At 42.2% G+C, this 21,419-nt stretch overlaps 1 protein-coding gene across 2 annotated transcripts in view; it reads left to right on the top strand.

Moving 5' to 3' along the window:
- CACNA2D3 (calcium voltage-gated channel auxiliary subunit alpha2delta 3) overlaps positions 1–20,945 on the top strand; it is an 889,368-nt gene extending 868,423 nt beyond the window's left edge. The window contains exons 36-38 of one of the 2 annotated variants that reach the window (XM_088022023.1): positions 18,231–18,341; positions 18,559–18,646; positions 20,853–20,945. In XM_088022023.1, coding sequence (XP_087878149.1) covers positions 18,231–18,341; positions 18,559–18,646; positions 20,853–20,945 — 292 coding nt within the window. Of the gene's footprint in view, positions 1–18,230; positions 18,344–18,558; positions 18,647–20,852 lie in introns of both variants that reach the window. The other variant, XM_028124497.2, reaches the window with a different exon arrangement.
- The last annotated feature ends 474 nt before the right edge of the window (positions 20,946–21,419 follow it).

Below are 21,419 nucleotides of genomic sequence, written 5' to 3'. Positions count from 1 at the left end.
TTATTTATTTAGTTAAAGTTTTTAGTTTAATTCCAGTTAGTTGACATACAGTGTTTTCTTAGTTTCAGGTGTACAATATGATGGTTCAACAGTTAACACACATCACCTTGTACTCATCACGACAAGTGCACTCCTTAATCCCCATCACCTGTTTAACCCATCCCCCCACCTCCCCTCTGGTAACCATCAGTTTGTTCTCTAGGGTTGAAAGTCTGTTTCTTGGTTTGCGTCTCTCTTTTTTTCCCCTATGATTGTTTTGTTTCTTAAATTCCACGAGTGAAATCATAGGATATTTGTCTTTCTCTGACTGATTTCACTTAGCATTATACTCTAGCTCCATCCATGTCATTGCAAATGGCAAGATTTCATTCTTTTTTATGGCTGAGCAGTATTCCATTGTATATAAATACTATATCTTCTTTATCCATTCATCCATTGTTGGACACTTGGGCTGCTTCCATATCTTGGCCGTTGTAAATAATGCTACTATAAACATAGGGTGCATGTATTCCTTTCAATTAGTATTCTTGTGTTCTTTGGGTAAATACCCAGTAGTGCAATTGCTGGATCATAAGGTTGTGTTTTTTTTATCTTTTTGAGGAACCTCCATACTGTTTCCCCACAGTGGCTGCGCCAGTTGGCATTCCCACCAACAGTGCATAAGGGTTCCTTTTTCTCCACATCCTTGACAACACTTGTTGTTTCTTGTGTTATTTTAGCCATTCTACCAGGTGTGAGGTGATATCTCATTGTGGTTTTGATTTGCATTTCACTGATGATGAGTGATGTTGAGCATCTTTTCATGTGTCTGCTGGCCATCTGTATGTCTTCTTCAAAGAAATGTCTGTTCATGTCTTCTGCCCATTTTTTGATTGGATGATTCATTTTTGGGGTGTTGCATTTTATTATTTATATATTTTAGATATTAACCCTTTATCATATCTGTCATTTGCAAATATCTCCTCCCATTCCATAGGTTGCCTTTTAGTTTTGTTGATTGTTTCCTTCACCACACAGAAGCTTTTTATTTGGGTTATTTATTTTTGATGGAGCTATTGATATGTTTGACTTAGAATTGCCATCTTCCTGGTTGTTTAATGATTGTTCCTCTTCTTTGTTTTTTTTTTTTTCCCTCTTTTCTAGTCTACCTTCTTTTATATTGTTTTATGATTCCAGTTTTCCTGCTACTGCCTTATTATTTATACCTTTTTTGGATTTCTAATGGTTGCAGTAAGGTTTACAACTTTCCTCTTCAATTTCTCATGGGCTGCCTTCAAATATTACCTACATGTCTGCAATGTCTAATACTTGTGTCGTATGTTGGTTTGTATTTAGTGACTAATTTTTCTCTTGACTTTTTTGTTACATTTTACTGCTTCTTCACATGTATAGCAAATTTTGCACACTGGATATTGTGGATCATGCATTATAGATGCCCTGGGTTTTGTTATCTTCCTCTGGAAAGTGTTGTTTTATTGTACTATGCATTTACATTACCAGTGGATCACCTTACTCTTTTGGTGCCGTGGTTTTAGGCTTTCTTAGGTGACTCTTTCATTTTGCCTCTAGCCCTGGGATATAGTGTTTACTGCTTTCTCAGGGGCTGCCTTGGTTATCTATAGAATTTGACCATGCTAGTTAAAAATGGTATACAAGTGTCACCCTAGGTTAACTAAACATTCAGATTTTTAAAATTTTGGGGTGCCTGGGTGGCTCAGTCAGTTAAGCATCTTACTCTTGGTTTTGGCTCAGGTTATGATCTTGGGATCCTGGGATAGGGCCCTACATCGGGCTCCACACTCAGCATTGAGTCTGCTCGTCTCTCTTCCTCTGCTCTCTCTCTCTCTTATAAATAAAATCTTTTTAAAAAGAACTTTTAAATGTTAACTTTTTGAGTATAAACAACTCTTTTTCCTTTTTATGAGAAAAATCTGCTTCCCTTTAGAGTTGGCAGTGCAAGAAGCTAAAGGAGAAAGACTAAATACAAACCAACATACGACATACAAATGACCCAAGTCTGTTATCTCAGGCTGGAGAAATTAGTTTTGTATAAGGTGGAAACAATGATGTGATTTTATTTTTTTTTCTGCATAACACTTTTCCTTTATTTCCTTCCTACATATTTCTTTTCTTTATTATATTATGTTAATCACCATACATTACATCATTAGTTTTTGATGCAGTGTTCCATGATTCATTGTTTGCATATAACGCCCACTGCTCCATGCAGAACGTGCCCTCTTTAATACCCATCACCAGGCTAGCCCATCCCCCCACCCCCCTCCCCTCTAGAACCCTCAGTTTGTTTCTCAGAGTCCATCGTCTCTCATGGTTCGTCTCCCCCTCCAATTTCCCCCTTCATTCTTCCCCTCCTGCTATCTTCTTCTTCTTCTTCCTCTTTTTTTTTTTTTTTAACATATAATGCATTATTTGTTTCAGAGGTACAGGTCGGTGATTCAACAGTCTTACTCAATCAGAGAAAGACATGTATCAAATGATGTGATTTTAGAATGTTAGTTTGGGAAGGGAAATTACTTCTGAGATAGGAAAACTAAGGCTGAGAGAAGGAAGGGGACAATAGGTGACAAATATATGGTTTGCCTATTAGTTTCACATGGGGAACTTCATTCAACTCCACTGACTTTTGAACCAGTCAGCTTGCTATTATCTCCCACCTCCTCCATTTTATTCCTCCCCTCTATTCCATATTGCTATTCTCTGTGTGGATATGGGAGTTTAGTTCTGATTTTTGTTCTAGGAGACTTTCCCCCCCCATCTGTGTTGGAATATATCACCAATCATCACAAAAATTTGTGTGAACACCAATGTGTAAAATTGAGAACATTGCTTTTCATACAGTGTTTCTGGAATACATCTGTCTCTCTTGAGATTTTCCTATGGCTGTAGGTCTCCACCTCAGTACCTGTACTCTTCAAAATGAAAAATCTTGCCATTTTGTGATAAGAGACTGTTGAATAGGCATGGGGATTATTAGAAGCAGTGGCTTCAGAAGTTAGATCAGAAAATATAGCATACTTCATAATTTCTCTGACTCTCTCCCTGGGACACTGATTCAAAGCTACAAGATAGAGAACTTGGAAAGCTTAGAGTCAGAATAGAAAGACATGGATTCAGCCTTTATTTTAATCAGTGAAAATGCATTGATCTTTGCCTATAGACCAAGCAGTTTTAAAGCTGATATGATAGAGGGATTCAGAGAGGCTTTCTTGATGTCACTCACCCTAAAGATATACAGTCACATTGAGCACATGGAAGAGAACAGCAAGACTACTAAACTAAGGAACTATTTCCATGTTCTTTCGATTAATGATTTTAGAGAAATATCACTCTGATTTTATTATTTCTAGTAGTTAGCAAGTGAGATTATAAAGCAAAATGCTGATCACTGAGATTTAGTTTTCTAAATATGTGTTGTCTATAGTCTAAGACATAGAAAGTTATTATCCCATGGTTCTTGGTTCTTATTAAAATGCAATTCCTGGTGCGCCTGGGTGGCTCAGTCAGTTAGATGTCTGCCTTTGGCTCAGGTCATGATCTCAGGGTCCTGGGATGGAGCCCGGTGTCAGGCTCTCTGCTCAGCAGGGAGTCTTGCTTCCTCCTCTCCCTCTCCTTCTGTGCTCTTCCTCTCTCTCCCAAATAAATAAATTAATTAATTAAAAAATGCAATTCCTACTCATTGTAGAAAACTGAACAATAGAGAAATGTATGAAGAAAAAAGTAAAATCACATTCAATGTCACCACTCAGAACTGAGGCAGAGACGTTACACACTTAAACTCTAAAGCCAGGTGGCCTGGATATGAATCACAGCTCCACGTCTGATTAGCCTAATAACCTCTGGGAAGTTACCTGGTTTCCTCATCTGTAAACTGGGGGTAAGGAGAAATATTTAAATAGTGCTATTTTTCCTTCCAGTCTCTCTCTCTTTTTTTACTATGCAAAAGTGGCACCATACTAAGCCTAATTTTTTCTTGCCCTTAACTTTTTTTTTTTAATTTTTATTGTTATGTTAATCACCATATATTACATCATTAGTTTTTGGTGCAGTGTTCCATGATTCATTGTTTGTTCATAACACCCAGTGCTCCATGCAGAACGTGCCCTCCTCAATACCCATCACCAGGCTAACCCATCCCCCTACCCCCTTCCCCTCTAGAACCCTCAGTTTGTTTTTCAGAGTCCATCACCTCTCATGGTTCGTCTCCCCCTCTGACATACTCCCCTTTTCTTCCTCTCCTGTTATCTTCTTCTTTTTCTTTTTCCTTAAAATATGTTGCGTTATTTGTTTCAGAAGTACAGAACTGTGATTCAACAGTCTTGCACAATTCACAGCGCTCACCGTAGCACATACCCTCCCCAATGTCTATCACCCAGCCACCCCATCCCTCCCACCCCCAACCACTCCAGTAACACTCAGTTTCTTTCCTGAGATTAAGAATTCCTCATATCAGTGAGGTCATGTGATACATGTCTTTCTCTGATTGACTTATTTCACTCAGCATAACACCCTCCAGTTCCATCCACGTCGTTGCAAATTCTTGCCCTTAACTTTGTATGCTGGACAAAATGTTTTTTTCAGGGAATACAAGATGTCCAATCTTTTAGAAAGCAAGTATTGATGGTCAGAATCTGACTTTGCCAGATCACTTAAAATTGCATATTTAATTCCCCAGTGAATTCCGTATACTTTTGAGTCTATACAGGCCTCCTGGTGGTTCATTATGATGCTTCTCTATTTTGCTAAACGAATGTGATGATTCACATGGGGATAGTGGAAGACAGTATAAAGCTAGGAAATGGGAAATTATAACTGTGAGCCCAAGGTAATGTTCAAATGGCCCCTGAAGAAATGGGACAGAGTCTCTGCTCTCAGTTTATCAGTGAGTTGTGGCATGCCTACTGTCTCAATACTTCTGTGCAGGAGATTTTGTTATTCGATGGGTAAGATCGCAGTCTGTAAAGTCTGACAGCTTAAATCCAGACCATGGCTCTGAAACCTATTATCTGTGCTGTCTTAAACCAAGATGGGTCCAAATTTAGTTAAGTTCCTTAAGCCTCAAGTACCTCTTTAATAATTTAGGAATAACATCACCTGGCTTATGGAGTTGTGCAGTTTTCAGTAAAAGACCTTCACTCCCTGCATATAGTAGGTGCTCAGTAAGGGGTGGATGCTAATGACTGGGATGGTAGTTAAGGATGATGATGCTGGTGATCAGTGTAATGGTGAACACAAAGGTTTGATACTTTGATACTTGATGGGTTTAGTAGTTGGAAAAGTTGTTTAACATTTCAAAGCTTGCATCAGTGAAGATGGTAACTCTCTGAGCTGATGTTAGGATTAAAGGGGACTGCATGAGAAAGTGCTTGGCACAAGGCAAACCCTCTATACAGGTTAGCTCTTACTCTCCTTATTTATAACAAAAAACACTACTAGTTCCAGTGAAAATATTTAATAAATTCCTTACTCTTCTTAGGGGATTAGAAGAAAATGGTTCCTGTCATAATTAAGAGGATTTACTTAAGACCCTAGTACAAAAAAATACCAAGGTTGGAAAAGTGCTCTTGTTGTTAGCTCTTTTGAGATTCTCTTCTTCTAGAATGAGAAAAGCAAATTGGGTCCCACTTGCTTTTGATTCTATGGGGCTCTCCCACCCATATTTCCAACACAGAATACCATTCCTTACCATCTGCTTTGTGCTGATAATGCCAAAGAACTTCCTGCCGAAGTTGTTTTTCGGCTCTGGGCCGGCACCAAAAATCTCAACAAATCCTTGGTGGGGCTGAGGAGTGGAAGGCATTGTTGTGGCTCTTTTTGACTCATTCTGTCAGCAGTATGATAAATACCGCCACCACAGGACACTGTGCCTTGCAGACAAACACGCCTTGGGCTTTTTGTATGCTCTCTCATCAGCAAGTCACAAATGGAATGCCATAATGTGTCCATTGTATATATTTTTTAATAAGTATAACAAAGACAGTATGCTCGTTCCATCTAATCTCAGCTCTTAACTGTGAAAACATAGCACCTTTCTTACGCTAGTGGAATGGAGCAGGAGAAGCCTATACCGGTCTGGTTCCTGGCAGGCCATCCAAAGTACACTTGGTGGGAACCAAGCTGATGGCTTGTGGGTTCAGCTCCCTAAAGCCGAAGTTTTCCAACTACAATTCGACCAGGCAACATGTTGACCATCACAAGGAATTTAGGCATGCATCACCTAATATTCTTTCATTATAAATAAAAGAAAGCTCCACTCAAGCACGCTTAAACAATAAAGTGAAAAGTTGAGAGGCGGGCTTCAAGGCTTACTCCAGTTTCCCAAAGGCTTGTCACCAAGCCTTAGGTTTTCTCTGCATTTTCCAGTAGACACTTCCATTCAGGAGCACAGAAAAGCCACCAGTGGCCCCTAAGGCTGAAAGCTTCCTTGTTCTCCAGTGTTGGGAGTAGAGATAAGAGTTCTGGGTTTCAGGCTGACTGGAATAACTTAGGTCCAATGCCCATCTCTGAACCAGTCACTTTCTTCAGGGGAAGGAATTGTACCAATCAGCTTACCCTCAGGTAACATGCCTGGGCAGGGCTAGCTCTTCAGAAGCAGCTGGGCTGCCTGGAGGAAGGGTGGATTCCTGAACAGAGTAGGGTATTGGTATCAAAAGAAGGGAGATTAGATATCAAAGAAAACTGCTTTAGAGCACTTGGGCAGGGCCCTCTTTTTTCTGAAATCAACCAGAAGCAAGGATCTTGTGGAGTCCTTAGAATTAGCCTTTCTGGGCTGCTGAAACCTTGTACTATATTTTCTGTACAACTCATTTGCCAGGGAACTTGTGCTACTTTGAATTAAATTTTTTTTATCTTTGGCTATGTTTTTCATCATTACTCAGTGAGCTTTAGTACTGAGCCGATGTGTAGAAAACAAAATAAAGGTCTGTGTCTTGTTCTTGGAAGTCTAACAGGAGACAAAACCACCAGTATTAGAAGATAAGATAGCTCCCTGTCTGGTTATCTAGAGGGATGAAGGAAGGGGTAAGAAAGGGAAGGAGCTAGAGGGGGAGGGAGAAGGAAGGAAAAGAAGAAAGGAAGAGACGCTAGCTGGCTTACTCATGGTGTAGTAGTGAGTAAATCTGTCCCTCCTGCCACCAACCCCAGAATAGCTTATTCTATAGCTTATAGGGACCTGTGGGGAAGCAACAACTAGGTGGCCAATCAACTCCTAAAATTTGAAACATCTGCCTTTCTGACTTTTGATTTGAGCTCCTACTGGAAAACATTTTTTTTCTTTGTTTATTCATAGCTTCTTAATGTGTATGTCCTCTGCATCCTATTAGATACCCAGAGGGGCCTCTTGAACCTCAGTTTTAGCTACTCTAGAGGCTAACTTCCATGTATTTCCCTGGGTTACCAAAAGGGAACTTTCTACAGGTTCCATAGCTTACAGTTTTCAGACCATTCCAAATGTTGTCTAGGGGCAAGTGTCTATCCTTCCATCTTTTTTCCAGTTGGTGCTACAAGGGTAGTAACGTGGCTTTGAGCATCTCATTCCATGTACATATAGAAGTGTATGTGCTTACGTGGATGGTGCAGTTGCCTACGGTGTGTCATGGGAACAGGGGGTACATGCTTCCCTAAGAGGGACAGCTCCCTATGGAGAAGGCAACATTCAGTAGGTCTTTTTAGAACTCAGATGATGTTCTCTAAGGGTGGGGACGAGGTGGCTGCAACACTCAGAGCCTTGCTGGTCCCTGAGCCAGCAGCATCAGCACTACCTGGGAGCAGATGAGAAAGGCAGAATCATTGACCCCACTCTAGAGCCACTGAACAGAATCTGCATTTCAACAAGATCCTCAGGTCATCTGTAAGCATAGGTTTGAGGAGCACTCCTTTAGATCAGTAGGGTCTCAGCCTTGGCAGCATAGTGGAATCACTTGAGTAGCTTAAAAAAATAGACATGCTTTGGCCCTACATCCAGGATTCTAATATAATTTGTTTTATGTGTGGCCCAGGCATCAGTTGAAATAAAACAAAACACCCAGCTCCCTGGGTGATTCTAATGGGCTCTGTCTGGGTCTCAGCACTGAGGGAGAAGAAGCATGATGCACTCGGGCCCGTGGCAGTGAGCATGGCTGGGTGGTGGGAAGGAAGGTAGCCTAAGGGTTGCAGTAGCTGAACACATCAGGCTGGAGAGAGAGCCAGCTGGATCATCCAGGCTCTTATTTGCTTCCCTCACGTGTACACCGTTGGGTAGATCCTAAGGGAGCCATGGAAGGGTATAAAGAGGGGGATGGAGTGGTCAGCCTTGCGTTTGGGAAGTACTGTGCCACCTCAAGAACGGAGAGGGGCTTACAGCAGGGAAGGTGTGCTAAAAATGATACAGCTTGAGAGGGCCAGCCGCATCATTTGCAGGGTCCACTACAAAATGAAAATGTGGGCTGCTTCATCAAAAAGCAGGAGAAAAGTGTCATTCAAGGTACCTAAATGGTAAGACATTTTCCTTCTTTCCGTGGTCTCTCTTGACCTGTCCTGCTACTTTTTACTTGTTATTTAATCTTGTGCTCCCTCAGACACAGGGACTCTGACCGGGTAAGTGCAGACTCTCAGAGGCACCCCCAGGTCCTGCTCCTATGACTCTAGGGTGAGCAGCCTGCTGGCTGCTGGGTGCTCCCTTCCACTAATCACTGGATGGAGGTGCCGTGTCCTACTCAGAGAAATAGTCAAAGAATGCAAATTTAAAGATAAAATTAAAAATTTCAAGACAGTACTGCAGAATAGTAAACCCTCGGTGATAAGCCGTTCTGAGCATAGGTCCCTGGTGACTACACTGGTGCTCGCCCATAAGGCTGGCCCTGAGCCGTGGCAGATGGGAGGGTGGGCTCGAGAGGTATCAACGAGATGGCCAAATCAGCGCATGGCAACCTTCAAAGACAACCACGCTGAGAATCATAGCAAGAACTCTGGCTTGTGCGATTGATACACATTGGTACTATTAAGAGAGCCAGGGAAACAGGGGCGTTAATTATTGGGATTGGGGGCAGGGGCAACTTTTAGGTACCTGTGAATCCTCCCCTTGTTCCAACGTTTAATCGTCCCTCTTGTCTCTGGTTTAATTGCATGGGCTGGCACTGTCAGAACAAGGGTGAATAGTGGAGGGGACAGTGAGCCCTTAGGCCTTCTTCCGACTCTAATTAGACAGCCCCGAGCCGTTTATCCTGAACTTGATGCTAAATTTGGTTCACAATCAAGTGCCTATTTCTGTTCTCTTAGATTGTTTTCCAGAATGAGATTTTCATGAAATGTCTTTTAGGCACCTACAGAACACACCCCACAGCACTGGTTCTTTTCCAACTCCATACAGGGTGCCTCACATGAATACACTTATGGAAGGATGCGAACAGGATGTCAAGTGGGGATTTCCTTGTAGTCCGGGGTTGAGGGGAGGACACAGTGGCGCGGGCACCACAGGTTCTAAAGGGAAGAGCCCTTGAGCCAGCACTAGAGTTGGAAATCCTCCCCCCACTCCCCACCCCCAAACCTACTTGAGGATAGACAACTGGCCCACATTTTGTCTGCCATGTGAACATCAATGAGGGACCCAACAGGAAAGAGACTGGGGTTCCTGGAAAGAGGTTCTTCCATCCAGGGGCGCTGTTTCCTGCTGGGAGCCAGATGGGCAGTGGAAGAATGCTCCAGGAGACTCTTCTGTATTTTGGGGGTGCCTAAAGAAGGATGAGTCCAGCATTGGTCAAATGTCTGCTAGGCAACAGATGTACTAATATGTCCGTGTGCCTGTCTGAACAGGGCAAAGAGACCTGGAGGGAAAGAATGAAGGTTGGAGAAGGGACAGCACAAAAGTGGCCTGTGTCTGGGCTAGCAAAGATCTGGGTTCCCCAAGGGCCAGGTGGGCAGTGTGGAAGATAGCGCTCATCTCGCTTAAACCCAACAAGATGGCTGCTGTCTGGATGAGGTCCACACAAGGGCAAGAAGTTTGCAGTAACTGCTGATGGTAGTTGCTGTGGGGGTGGCCCCATTGGGACACGTTGAAGAGCTGGGGATCCTCTGAAGAATCCATCAGAACCTCACAAGAGAGCCAGCATATGGATGCTGGGCAGCACAGAAGACACCAGAAGACAAGCCATGGTGAGACAGGCAGCCTGGTAACTGCTGAAGAGGTTAGAACCTAGAAGCTTGAAGGAAGAATAATGTAGAGGTTTGAACTAGTTATAAAATCAGAGTGGCCAACTAGCCTGGCCTAATTGTACTAACCTAGAGTTGTCAGAAAGTCAAGGAATCCATACAAGATGTCACTTAGAGTTGAGGAAGCAGGAACTCCACATAGTAGGCTGGAAAACAGAGTCAAGAAAGGAAGGAGGGAAGGAATTGTTTCATGTTTTGATTAAGCCCTGACACTTTGTGGGGGGGTGAGCAGATGAGGCACTGCTATTTATTCTTTCACCTTCTTTGGGCTGAGCATGAGTCGGTGCTGGAGCTGGAACTGCCCTGCATGTCCCTCATGCTGTCTGATAGTATGGCTGTGGAGTTATGTTAGAACACATCGTCAATACTTAATTTCTAGTTTGAATTTAAAGAGTCACCAAATGTTTGCTCCCCCCAGGTTATGGGCCTGGGTCAGTGTAGGCATTTGGAGGCATGGTGGAGGAGGACAGGCATCTTCCTACCCCTAAAGAGAGTAAGATCCCAGTGGAGAGCCACAGTCCCGTACCCAGCCCCTCTGGAGCATAGTACTACAAGGGACAAGATCCAGGCTGAATTCAAATCCCCTGTGATTTACTCATTGTCTTTTATTTTATGTTAGGATGAAATCTGGGAATTTTATAAATGGCGAAAATCTATAAAGTGTGGAAGACTTCAAAGTGTTTTCTAGAGTCCATCCTGCCCCAATTATTTGTCAAGCCACCGTTTTGTACCGAATTAACAAAAGACAAGCCAACCAAGTTCTCCAAATATTCATCGCGGGGCCTCTAAGTGTCTTATCCCTGAGTCCTTCCCATCACGCGTGTTAGTCCAGGGAGCAGCATGATCGCTTCCCTCATCTGGTCAGCAAAGCCCCTCTTCATGGATAGCGAGCGTGCAGCTAATAGTCTCTCTTGTCAGGGGAGGCCGTCTTGAAATCACATCATGCCCACTCCCCCCCCCCCCGCCCCCCGCCCCAAGTCTTTCTCTGTCTAGATCCAGTGGAAAAGGGAGGACTGGGTTATTTCACTTCCGGCAATGGACACATCACAATTGCCTCCCTCTTCCCTCCTCTTTCCCTGGAGGACCTAATTTATTTCACGCATTTTGACCTATCCCCGCTTAGAAACCGCCGCTGTGATTCTGTGTTGAGGCATTTCCCTGCTGCCTTTTTTGGCCCCCAGGCAAACCCAGGCCCTGGTTCCTCTGCACAATGATGTCAGTCTGGCTGCTGGGCCCAGCTGGATGGAGGTGTGTTTTATGAAGTTCAACCCTGCACCCTGGGCCATAAATACACGTTGTGCACATAAATGTACAGCTAACATTGCCCAGACCCCTCCGAAGCACCATGTTAATAAGCAGACAGTAAGTCTTTAAAATATGGAAAAGCAGTTAATCTTTCCGCTGGCAAATCCTTTGTAGGGGGGTGTTTTCCTCTCTTTCAGGATAGCTGCGTGCAAGGCTTTTCATCTCCTAGGATTTGGGGGGAAAAGAGAAGTTTGCTGGGGGGCTTCCTTGAGAATACTTGGGGAGCCTTCTACTAAGAGAAGAAATGTGTTAAAAATAATATCTTGCCCTTGTCCTTAAGCGAGGAATCACTCTGGGTCTGCCCTCAAGGAACTGGAGCACTAATACTTCCCATACAAGACAGCACGTCTGCTGGCCCCCGTGATAGACCGAAAAGGGCCTGGGCCTCGGAGGCTTGCCATCTGCCCCTGTTACTCCAGGAAGTCACCCAGCCTCATGTTCCCCCATCTCTAAAATGGGCGCAAGCGTGTCTCATCCATATAGCTTCTATATGAGTTTGCTTACCCCCCTGAGTCCCAGTTTTCTCTTTTGCAGAAGGAGAAAGTCAGTACTCGGCCCTTAGCATCACACCCCATTTTATAAATGTTTGAAGAACACTGGAACACATTCTCCTTCTAAAGAGCTTCAATGTTACGGATTCACTTCATTTCTCTTGACAATTACCCCTCCTCCCCTGGTCAGTTTCCTCCCTTCCTCCCCTCCCCTGGTCTGCTCCCTGGCTCTCTTTCCTCCTGATGACATGGTAGAAGGAACAGACTTGAGGGTGAGGTTGGGGGCTTAGCAGACAGAAGGTGCCTTGGGCCAATACCTGCTTGCCTCACGGGCCGGAGAGCACGTTTGTAGTTTGCCTCCCACCTGCTGGGCAGCCATGATGTTTTCTGCGTGTCTCACGCGGAGAATAGGAGTTGCCAATGGGTTGATTTAAGGATGATGTAAGTGAGAGCTCTCAATCTGGAGATGACATAGTCTTTTGCCTTATAAATATTTCATTTCATTTGGTACTTCCATTTCTTCTTATTGCTAAGAAGACCCTTCATACATTCTGTCTTTTGTTGCTTTCAACTCACATGTGGTCCCACTTGTTTAGTCCATTGATTCTTACTGTGACTGACATGAGTCATGCACGGATTGCTTATTGATTTGCTATCCCTAACACATCTGATACACCTTACCCATCCCACTTATTTTTCTTGTTCTCCGTAGCAGAATTAAATATTCTTCGATGAATATTTCTAAATATTCTTAAATATGCATACTTTATTATAGTTTTGCAACGTTGTTTTCCCACTTACTGTGTTTGGGGTATTCTTTCTTTTTTTAAAATTATTAATTAATTAATTTATTTATTTATTTGAGACAGAAAGAGAGAGCACAAGGGGAGGGGCAGATGGAGAAGCAGACTCCCTGCTGAGCCCGATGCAGGACTCGATCCCAGGACCCTGGGATCATGACCCGAGCCAAAGGCAGACGCTTAACTGACTCAGCCGCCCAGGGATCCCTGGGGTGTTCTTTCACAGCAATAAGTATTTTTTTTTTTTTTAAAAGGAAGGAAATTGTTAGTCTTTTTTTTTTAAGATTTTTATTTATTTGAGAGAGAGAATGAGAGAGAGAGAAAGCACATGAGAGGGGGTAGGATCAGAGGGAGAAGCAGACTCCCCACCGAGCAGGGAGCCCGATGCAGGACTCAATCCCGGGACTCCAGGATCATGACCTGAGCCAAAGGCAGTCGCCCAACCAACTGAGCCACCCAGGCGTCACAGCAATAAGTAGTCTCCTTCCCCCTTTTATCTGGTGCTGCCAAGTAGACCACAGAATGGACACACTGTTGCTTACTTAATCCTCCCTCTGTTGATGGACTTTGAGGTGGGTTTCCTTTTTTTTCTTTTCTCAGTGAACAATGTTACCAAGAGCATCATTACACATGACTTCTAAGGTTCCTGAGCAGGAGTGTATCTTACTGAGAAGTAAAACTACTGAAAAAATAGGATTGCCATGATTTCCACTGTAATAATAACAGATTGTTCTCATCGTGGTTTTATTCACTTTCCCACCAGCAGTGTAGAATGATGTTCACGTCTTCAGATGCCATCATTTGACGTTAGCGTAGATTAAATTTTGGCCATTCTGCTGGTAAAAAGTGCATTTCATTACTTTAGTCTCATTTTAATGTGTATTTTCTCTTTTAGTGAGATTGAACTCCTTTTAATGTGTCAGGTGTCCATCCATGTTTCCTTTTCTATAAGTCCTCTTGTGGGTTTTGACATAGGTGAGGGCACACGCCTTGGTTTTGCTTCCCTTTACCTAAAACTCAAGTTTATGCGATTGTCCGGACTATTCTTTATATTTACCCTTCTGAATGAATCTTAGGATCAATACCTCAAATTCCATCAAAAATCCCAGTAAGAATCCCTTTGAATTCCTTTGCTTGAATTAAAAGGTCCACTGAAAGAGAAATGACATCTTTCGTATATAAGTGCTCCTTTCCACCACCCTTGTACTGCCCCCCCCCCCGCAATTCTTAGTTTGTCTTTTTATGTTCAGTAAAGCTTGGTCATTTTCTTCATAAAGAAGTCTTTTACTAGATTTATTCGGGGCGCCAGGGTGGCTCAGTCGTTAAGCGTCTGCCTTTGGCTCAGGTCATGATCCCGGGGTCCTGGGATCGAGCCCCACATCGAGCCCCGCTTTGGGCTCCCTGCTCAGCAGGAAGCCTGCTTCTCCCTCTCCCGCTCCCCCTGCTTGTGTTCCCTCTCTCACTGTGTCTCTCTCTGTCAAAAAATAAATAAAATCTTTAAAAAAAAAGATTTATTCTTAGGCATTCCATAGTCATTATTGATACTCTCAATGGTTCTTTATTTCATAAATATTTTTTTCATTGGTTATTGCCTGTGTCCAGGGAGAGGCTGTGGTTTGATATGCTGATTATGTAACTGGTCAGCTTGCTGACTTCTTTTATTCTAGTGGTTGGTCAGTGGGTTCACATGGGTTTTCAATGAACACACTGATATCTGTTCTTTGGGTGACTTGGTGGTATTCACTTGCAGGTAGATCCTCAATGAGCATTTCAGGTTTTTTTGTTTTTTTTCTCACAGCAATTTGTCTCTTTGTGTTTTTACAGCTTGGCCAAATGTTGATAGTTTATACTTTATCCCCAAAGGTGTGTTTGCTCTAACTTTTCAAATTGTTTGCCATTATGTATACATAATAGTCACTTAAAATGCTTAAATGCCTCTGGATCTTTTGGGTTTTAATGTGACTTTGTAACTTCTTTCTTTTGAGCCAAAGGCTGATTTATGTCAATGTTCTTTTAAACCAGAGCTTGGTTCTTTCAGTTATCTTCACAGTTTTATTTGCATTTATTCTTCTGCTTTTATCTTTATAAACTCCGTTCATCACTGAGTCAAGTATTTGCAAAGAATCTGCTCAGTCCCAGGCACAGCTCTAGGTGCTGGGGTAACAGATTACTGGGGCAGAGCGATGCAGCCTTCCTCCCATGGAAACGGCAGTCTGGGGTGAAGGGTGGACAGGAAGCAAGTAAGGACAGAGCAGAGGCCCAGGCTAGAAGAAAGGTAGTCAGGTCACTGGGTCCTTGACAGGACTGATTCAGCGAAGTGGAAAGGAATACAGAAGAATTGTGGTGGGTTTGTGAAAGGAGGGGTGCGGGGAAGTGGACCGACTGTGGAGAATTCTATTTAGGATTCACACTATGAAAGAAGACAGAGAAATAGGGCGCTACCTGGAGGTGAGGTCAAGGGAGAGTTTTCTTTTTCCCCGAGGTGGGAGATGTGACAGCATGTTTGTGAACTGAGGGGAACTATGCAATGGTCATCTCTCATCCCTTCCATCAGCCTCATCGTTGGAGAAGCCTGAGAGCTTGTGGAGAGAGCGACCAGTACTCAACCCAGGGTCCCAGAGGGAAGACCAGGGGTAGGGGCACAGGTGCAGGTGTGTGTTCTTATTTTTTCCAGCTTCTCCATCCAAAAACTTAGTTCATTTATTGGCAAACTGTTTTTCCCCAATAAACATATTTAAGGTCATACCGCAGAGATTTGAGTCTGGGCTGTTCTTAAATTGTCAAGGATTACTTGAATGTGTTTTTTAAAAAATTTTTAATTTCCACTGTTCATGTATTTTTTGCTATTAATTTCTAATTGTACCCTACCCTAAAAGAACATGCCATTGATGCTTTCTGCTCTTTGGAATGTGTTGCAGTTCCCTGTGTTTGAAAATAGCTTATATTCTCTATTGTTTGGATATGAGGAATTTTCACTCCATTTTTAAATAAATCATGTGCTCATCAATCACTTGTGGCATTTCTATGAGTTTGTACACTCTGATCATAAAGGTTCATATCATAGCTTGTTATGCTACTATACTGTTTTTCAGTACAAACTCTTTTCTTTATCACATTTTAATGATCTTCCCTGTGAATATTTGTAGAAGAATACTACGAAACCTGTCACTCTCTTTTGTCTTTAGCATTTTTCTGGTGTCCTTTGTCCTCTCCTGTCATTCCGTATTAGGAGTGTCTTCTTGCAAATAGCATAATGCTGGTGTTTTCGTAAACCCGATTTAAGAATCTCTGCCTTTTTTAAAAATTAACTTTTTGAGTCTCTGCCTTTTAATATGTGAATCTAACCAACAGACATTATGATTGGTAATAATTTTATATTATACCAGTAGTCATGCATGTGCGCTCGCACGCACCTGTGTGTTATTTACCATGCTCTCTTAGATTAATCAGATTTTCATCCTTCAGTTTATTTTCAGTAGTTATCCCTAAATTTTAAAACACAAATTTCTACCTACATCTCCAGTTAGTTAGACTCTGTTTTCCTCTGGATTCTGACATACCTTTTATTTCCTTTTTTCCATTCCCTCAGAACTTTAAAAATGTTGCTCTGTTTTCTTCATCTTAAGTCCCCCATTGAGAAGTTTGTGTCATTCTCATTCTTCTTTAAGTAATTTGTTTCTAGAGACGCTTTTAGGATTGGTCTGCATCTTTGATGATCTGAAGTTTCACTCGTGCATGAATGGACCCTTTTAGTGAAAAAAAAGAAGTCAAATTTTTCTTCAATTGGAAAATATTGTCTCTCCCTTTAGAGCTTCTATTTCATATTTTAATCTCTTGTTCCTTTTTTGGCCATCTGGTAGATTCATTTGGCTTAATATTCTAGTCAATCATTTGTTCTTTAAAGAGTTGTATGATCTTGGTTTCGCGTTTGTCTTTGAGACTCTGTTAACCTGCCTTCACCATGGAAATCATTGGTTCTCTGATGAGCACCATCTAAGCTAGGTTATTTTTTTTCTGATAGGCATCACCCATTACAAAGAGGCCACCTACTAGAGCAATGTCTTTGCAGAGGAGAGAAAGTACCTAGTGCTAAAAGGGGGAGGGTAAAGCCGACAATTTTAAAGTCTAAGTGAGACAGCAAGGTTGAATTTTTTTCCTCAGGCCAAGTAGAGTTATGGAGAAGGGTGGGAGGGTGGAGTCCATGTTCCAGAGCATGGATGGCATCGAGGCAGCATCTCTGAGCAAAGGCATGCCTTGTTCCCTGCTATGGATTAAAAAAAAAAAAAACAAACACAAACATAATTGCAGAATATTAGATGAATAGGCATCCAGCATTTGTAGACAAGAAACAAGTTGTGTTATAATCTTTGAGCCATTTTTGGATAATTCAACATAAGAGGCGTTAAAAGGTAAAAATAAAAAGGTCGTCCTTTCTCCTCTTTATAATTTCCCACAAAACAGAAGGATTCTTCTTCATTGCATGATTTCAGTAAGTCGTGGTGATACACTTCAGAGAATAGAACAAATTTGTTGGGAGAAAGATGAAAGAAGGTAAAACTTACAGAGAAATTGACCGCTTTGTTATGTTACAGTCTACCTCATCCGACTGAACAGAATTTAGCGAAATGTCATGAAAAATTATATTATATGACAGGGATTCTAGACTTGAGCTAAGCATTTAGCTAATCTGTTTGCTCTGGAAGAATATGGGATTTTGTTCTCTAATTTGTTCCTCCAAAGAATCAGTGGTATTTCTTGCTTCAAGAGTGTTTTGACAGTGCTGTTACTTTGTCATTTCACTGCGTCAGGTGATGAGCGAGCAGGTGCCAATAGGCTTACTTTCCGTTGGACTAACTGTCCTGCTGGACCCGGATGTCAGCACGGCCGCATAGCCTGAGCACTAGCACGCACGGCCTCAACACTGTGGAACTCCCAAATGACCCGCATTAATCTCATGCAAACACTGTACCTCTATTATGGGCAGAAATTGTGCGAAGCGGTCCAGGGAAGGGTCTAGGAACTTCACTTCATCATTCTGGGAAGAGAGAGGGACAAAGAACATTGAATGTAATCTGGGAGGAGGAAGCAAGGCTTGGAAAAGCCTGACCCCATCACCTTGGAAATTGGGTTGATTTAGCCAACGTGACTGTCCTGTTTTGTGCACGTGACTTTCCAGTCTTCCCAAGGTGAGTTTTAGGAGCTACGTGTAGCTGCAGCCATAGGTTTTAACTGTTGTCTTTTTAGCGAAGCTTGGTATTTAAAAGTGAAGAGCCTCACGGAGGAGGCAAGTTCAGTAGTAAAGCAGTCTCTGAGAACTGTGTTCCAAAATATTAGAGGAGTTAACTCCCCAGGGGAGAAGATTACCTCAGGATTCTTGACTTGACAGATGGTAAACGACCACTCACTGTCTCTGTGCTTCATGTTCCAACAGGTCCTTTGTCATCCAGCAAATTCCAAGCAGCAATCTGTTCATGGTGGTGGTGGACAGCAGCTGCCTGTGTGAGTCCATGACCCCCATCACCATGGCGCCCATTGAAATCAGGTATATCCTTTTGTGCGTGGGTCCAGCCACTGCTGCTGAAGCTGGTGAGGGGGATGGACAGTAAGGAAACCTAGGGGAGAAATACTAGAGAGGGGGAAATGACAGCCTTTCCACAATTGGAGAGAGAAAAGTATTTAAGGGAGTTCAGTGCCAAGGTTTGACCTCCAACATGCAGAGTGAGGGAAAGTGACTTCTGGGCAATATGCCTTAACTACAGTCAACATAACGAATCCCTTAAGTGTGAACGTTTAAAGGCCCAGAAGATCAGAAGGCGTCCAGAGTCTTGTCATGGCTTCCATCCTGAGGTAAGTCTGCGAACCTTCCTGTTCTCTTTTTCCACCAGATTCACCATGAGAGTCTCATAATGGTCAAAGAACTGTAGCTAAGAAGTTTACTGGTGAGGAAACAATCCCTTGCAGGCAGATCAATGGAAGCAGTGGAAGGCTAACGGCCCTCTACTTTAGCCCCCAACGCCTTCACGTTCAGTCTGTGCTTCACGGTCTTATTCTATCTGTGTATAGAGTTTAAAGCTTCTTTACTACCTTCCTTCCCTTTGGGATGGCTGTGCTGTAGTGTAATTACTTTATGCTATTACATACACTGTGGCTCTGACCATCTTGGTTTACTTATTTCAAATTGTAGTTCAAGTGATATTCTCCTGCTGACTTTTCGACAGCCTTTTATTTGCAAGAAGTCCATGGAAAGCAGAAGTGGCAATATTGGTATCAGGTCAAGAGTCACAGTTTATGCAGGTGGAATGATAAGCTTCCAAACCCCCTCACCACCTGAAGGCACAACTATAAAGGCACTCCATTTACACCAGAAGTGAGGATCCGAAAAAAAAAAAATTAAACTTAGCACTGAGAAAGGTGAATACCCCCAAAGTACCATAGGCAAGGGACGCCTGGGTGACTCAGTCGGTTAAGCGTCTGCCTTCGGCCCCGGGGCGTGATCCCAGGGTACTGGGATCGAGTCCCACATCGGGCTCCTTGCTCAGCAGGGAGCCTGCTTCTCCCTCTCTCTCCCTCTGCTTGTGCTCTCTCTGTCAAATAAATAAAATCTTTAAAAAAAAAGTACCATAGGCAAAAAACACCTTTTTAGTCTAGCAAAAATAACAGAAATTTAAAAATTAACTCCACCCCACTTCAAAAAACGCAAAGCTTGTCTAGACCAGTTATTATTATGGAGAGCCTGGGAGGATCTCCATTCTTAAAAATGCCACCAAAGCCAACTGACTGACTTTAAATCCCACCTTTAAATAGTAAATAATTTTACTCTTTAACTCTCCAAGTCCTAGAGAAGGTGTTAAGGTCACTAGAGTACCAATAAGAACTTGGAATTTATTGAGAATATTTGCTTCTATATTCAAAGGAGTGTTCAGTAGCAACATATTATGCAAATATATGCTGGAAAGATCTTTGCTCAGATTCAATGATAAAATTCAAATAAAAAAATCTTTGTGTAAAATTCAAATACAAGTAATAGTCCCCAAATGCTAAAATCGCTTCAGTGAAAACCAGAATGCCTGTGTAGACAACTAAAGTCATTAGAGTAAAAATCTTCTGGAGTTAACAAGATAATTTACTTTGGTAAATAGATACAAGATCAACATTCAAAAAATTAGTATTTCTTTCTGTAAGTTTCTAGAGCTAGTAAGATGAGGTCAGCAGGACAGCAGAGAAATTCTTAGATATGACAAAGGTTCAATTCAAAGGGGAAAATATAGATTCGATTTTAATGGTAAAATAATAGTCTCACAAGAAATTTTAGGGATTGGAGAAATCTTTCTATCCAAGACCACACAGCTATGGAAGAAAAACAGAATTTCTTTATATAAAAATTATAAATTTTTTTATGGAAAAAGATAATTTTATTTATTTACTTATTTATTTTTTTAAAGACTTTACTTATTTGACAGAGAGAGACACAGTGAGAGAGGGAACACAAGCAGGGGGAGTGGGAGATAATACAGTAGAGCTGGAAAAATGGAGCTGGAAGAATTTCCATCAACCAGTGGATAAAAAGCACACCGCAGAAAGGATTACATAATATGATTTCATTTTTATAAAACAAACCCCTCCTTTCCCCAAACGAAAAGAAAGAAGACACACACAAAACCTTCTATAGCTGTTTCTGCAATGATCAGGCCCCTTAGATGTCAACTTTTACTTACATTCTGACAGGAAAACATTAGAAGGCCAATATTCTGCTGTTCTCATTGGATCACAGCAGACATCTCCACCAACAGCCCTTGGCCTCTTGAATGTTCTGTGTAATAGTATACACAGAGTAGTTTGGCACATTTTATGCGCTGACAACTGAAATCAGAGATTCTCATCATAAACTTGATGAAATTTAGACAAGTGCGTTTCCTTGCACTATCTAGTTTCCAAAAGACTTGATTCCTACATTGGAGGGCGTAGGGGGAGGTCTGGGGACTCGATACAGCTTGGGAAGTTGAAGGCGTCTTGGGATCTATCTGGTTCTAACAGTTCCCGTCTTCCCCTGTAGGAGAACGCAAGGGAGTGTGGCGGTGCGCCCGGTCTGCAGGCCAAGATGGTCCTTACCCTCTTCCCTCTGCTCTTGATGCTCTTCTCAAGGTGACACTGACTGAGATGTTCTCTTGGCATGCTAAATTATGGATAAACTGTGAACCAAAATATGGTGCGACATAGGAGACATGAAATATAGTCCAACCATCAGCATCTCATGGTTTTAAACTGTGCGTGATATAAACTCTTAAAGAAATGTTGGCAAAAAGTTAGCTTTTTACTTTGCCAGTCATGCAAATGTGAGTTTGCTACATGATAATCACCCTTCATCAGAAATGGGACTGCGAGTGGGCAGTGTCCCTTCTGCTTGAAACCCATTGAAACCAATTTAAAACTGTGTACTTTTTAAATAAAGTATATTAAAATCATCATCTTTTTGATTTTTGCTTTATTGCTGAGACTACAGACTGAAAGTTGATTGCATGGAAAAGTCACCCATTCCAGATACCGGGAAAGGAGGATTGTTGGCAGAGACTTCATTCTAAAGCAGATTCTAGACAAATATTTCACAATTGTTTAGGTGCTT

The sequence above is a fragment of the Eumetopias jubatus genome, unplaced genomic scaffold (assembly GCF_037043125.1).
Source record: "Eumetopias jubatus isolate StellerSeaLion01/CBP00866 unplaced genomic scaffold, mEumJub1_p1.0 scaffold_1, whole genome shotgun sequence".
Taxonomy (NCBI): Eukaryota; Metazoa; Chordata; class Mammalia; order Carnivora; family Otariidae; genus Eumetopias; species Eumetopias jubatus.
The sequence above is the reverse complement of the archived record's forward strand: the minus strand, read 5'-3'. Positions and strand labels throughout refer to the sequence as shown.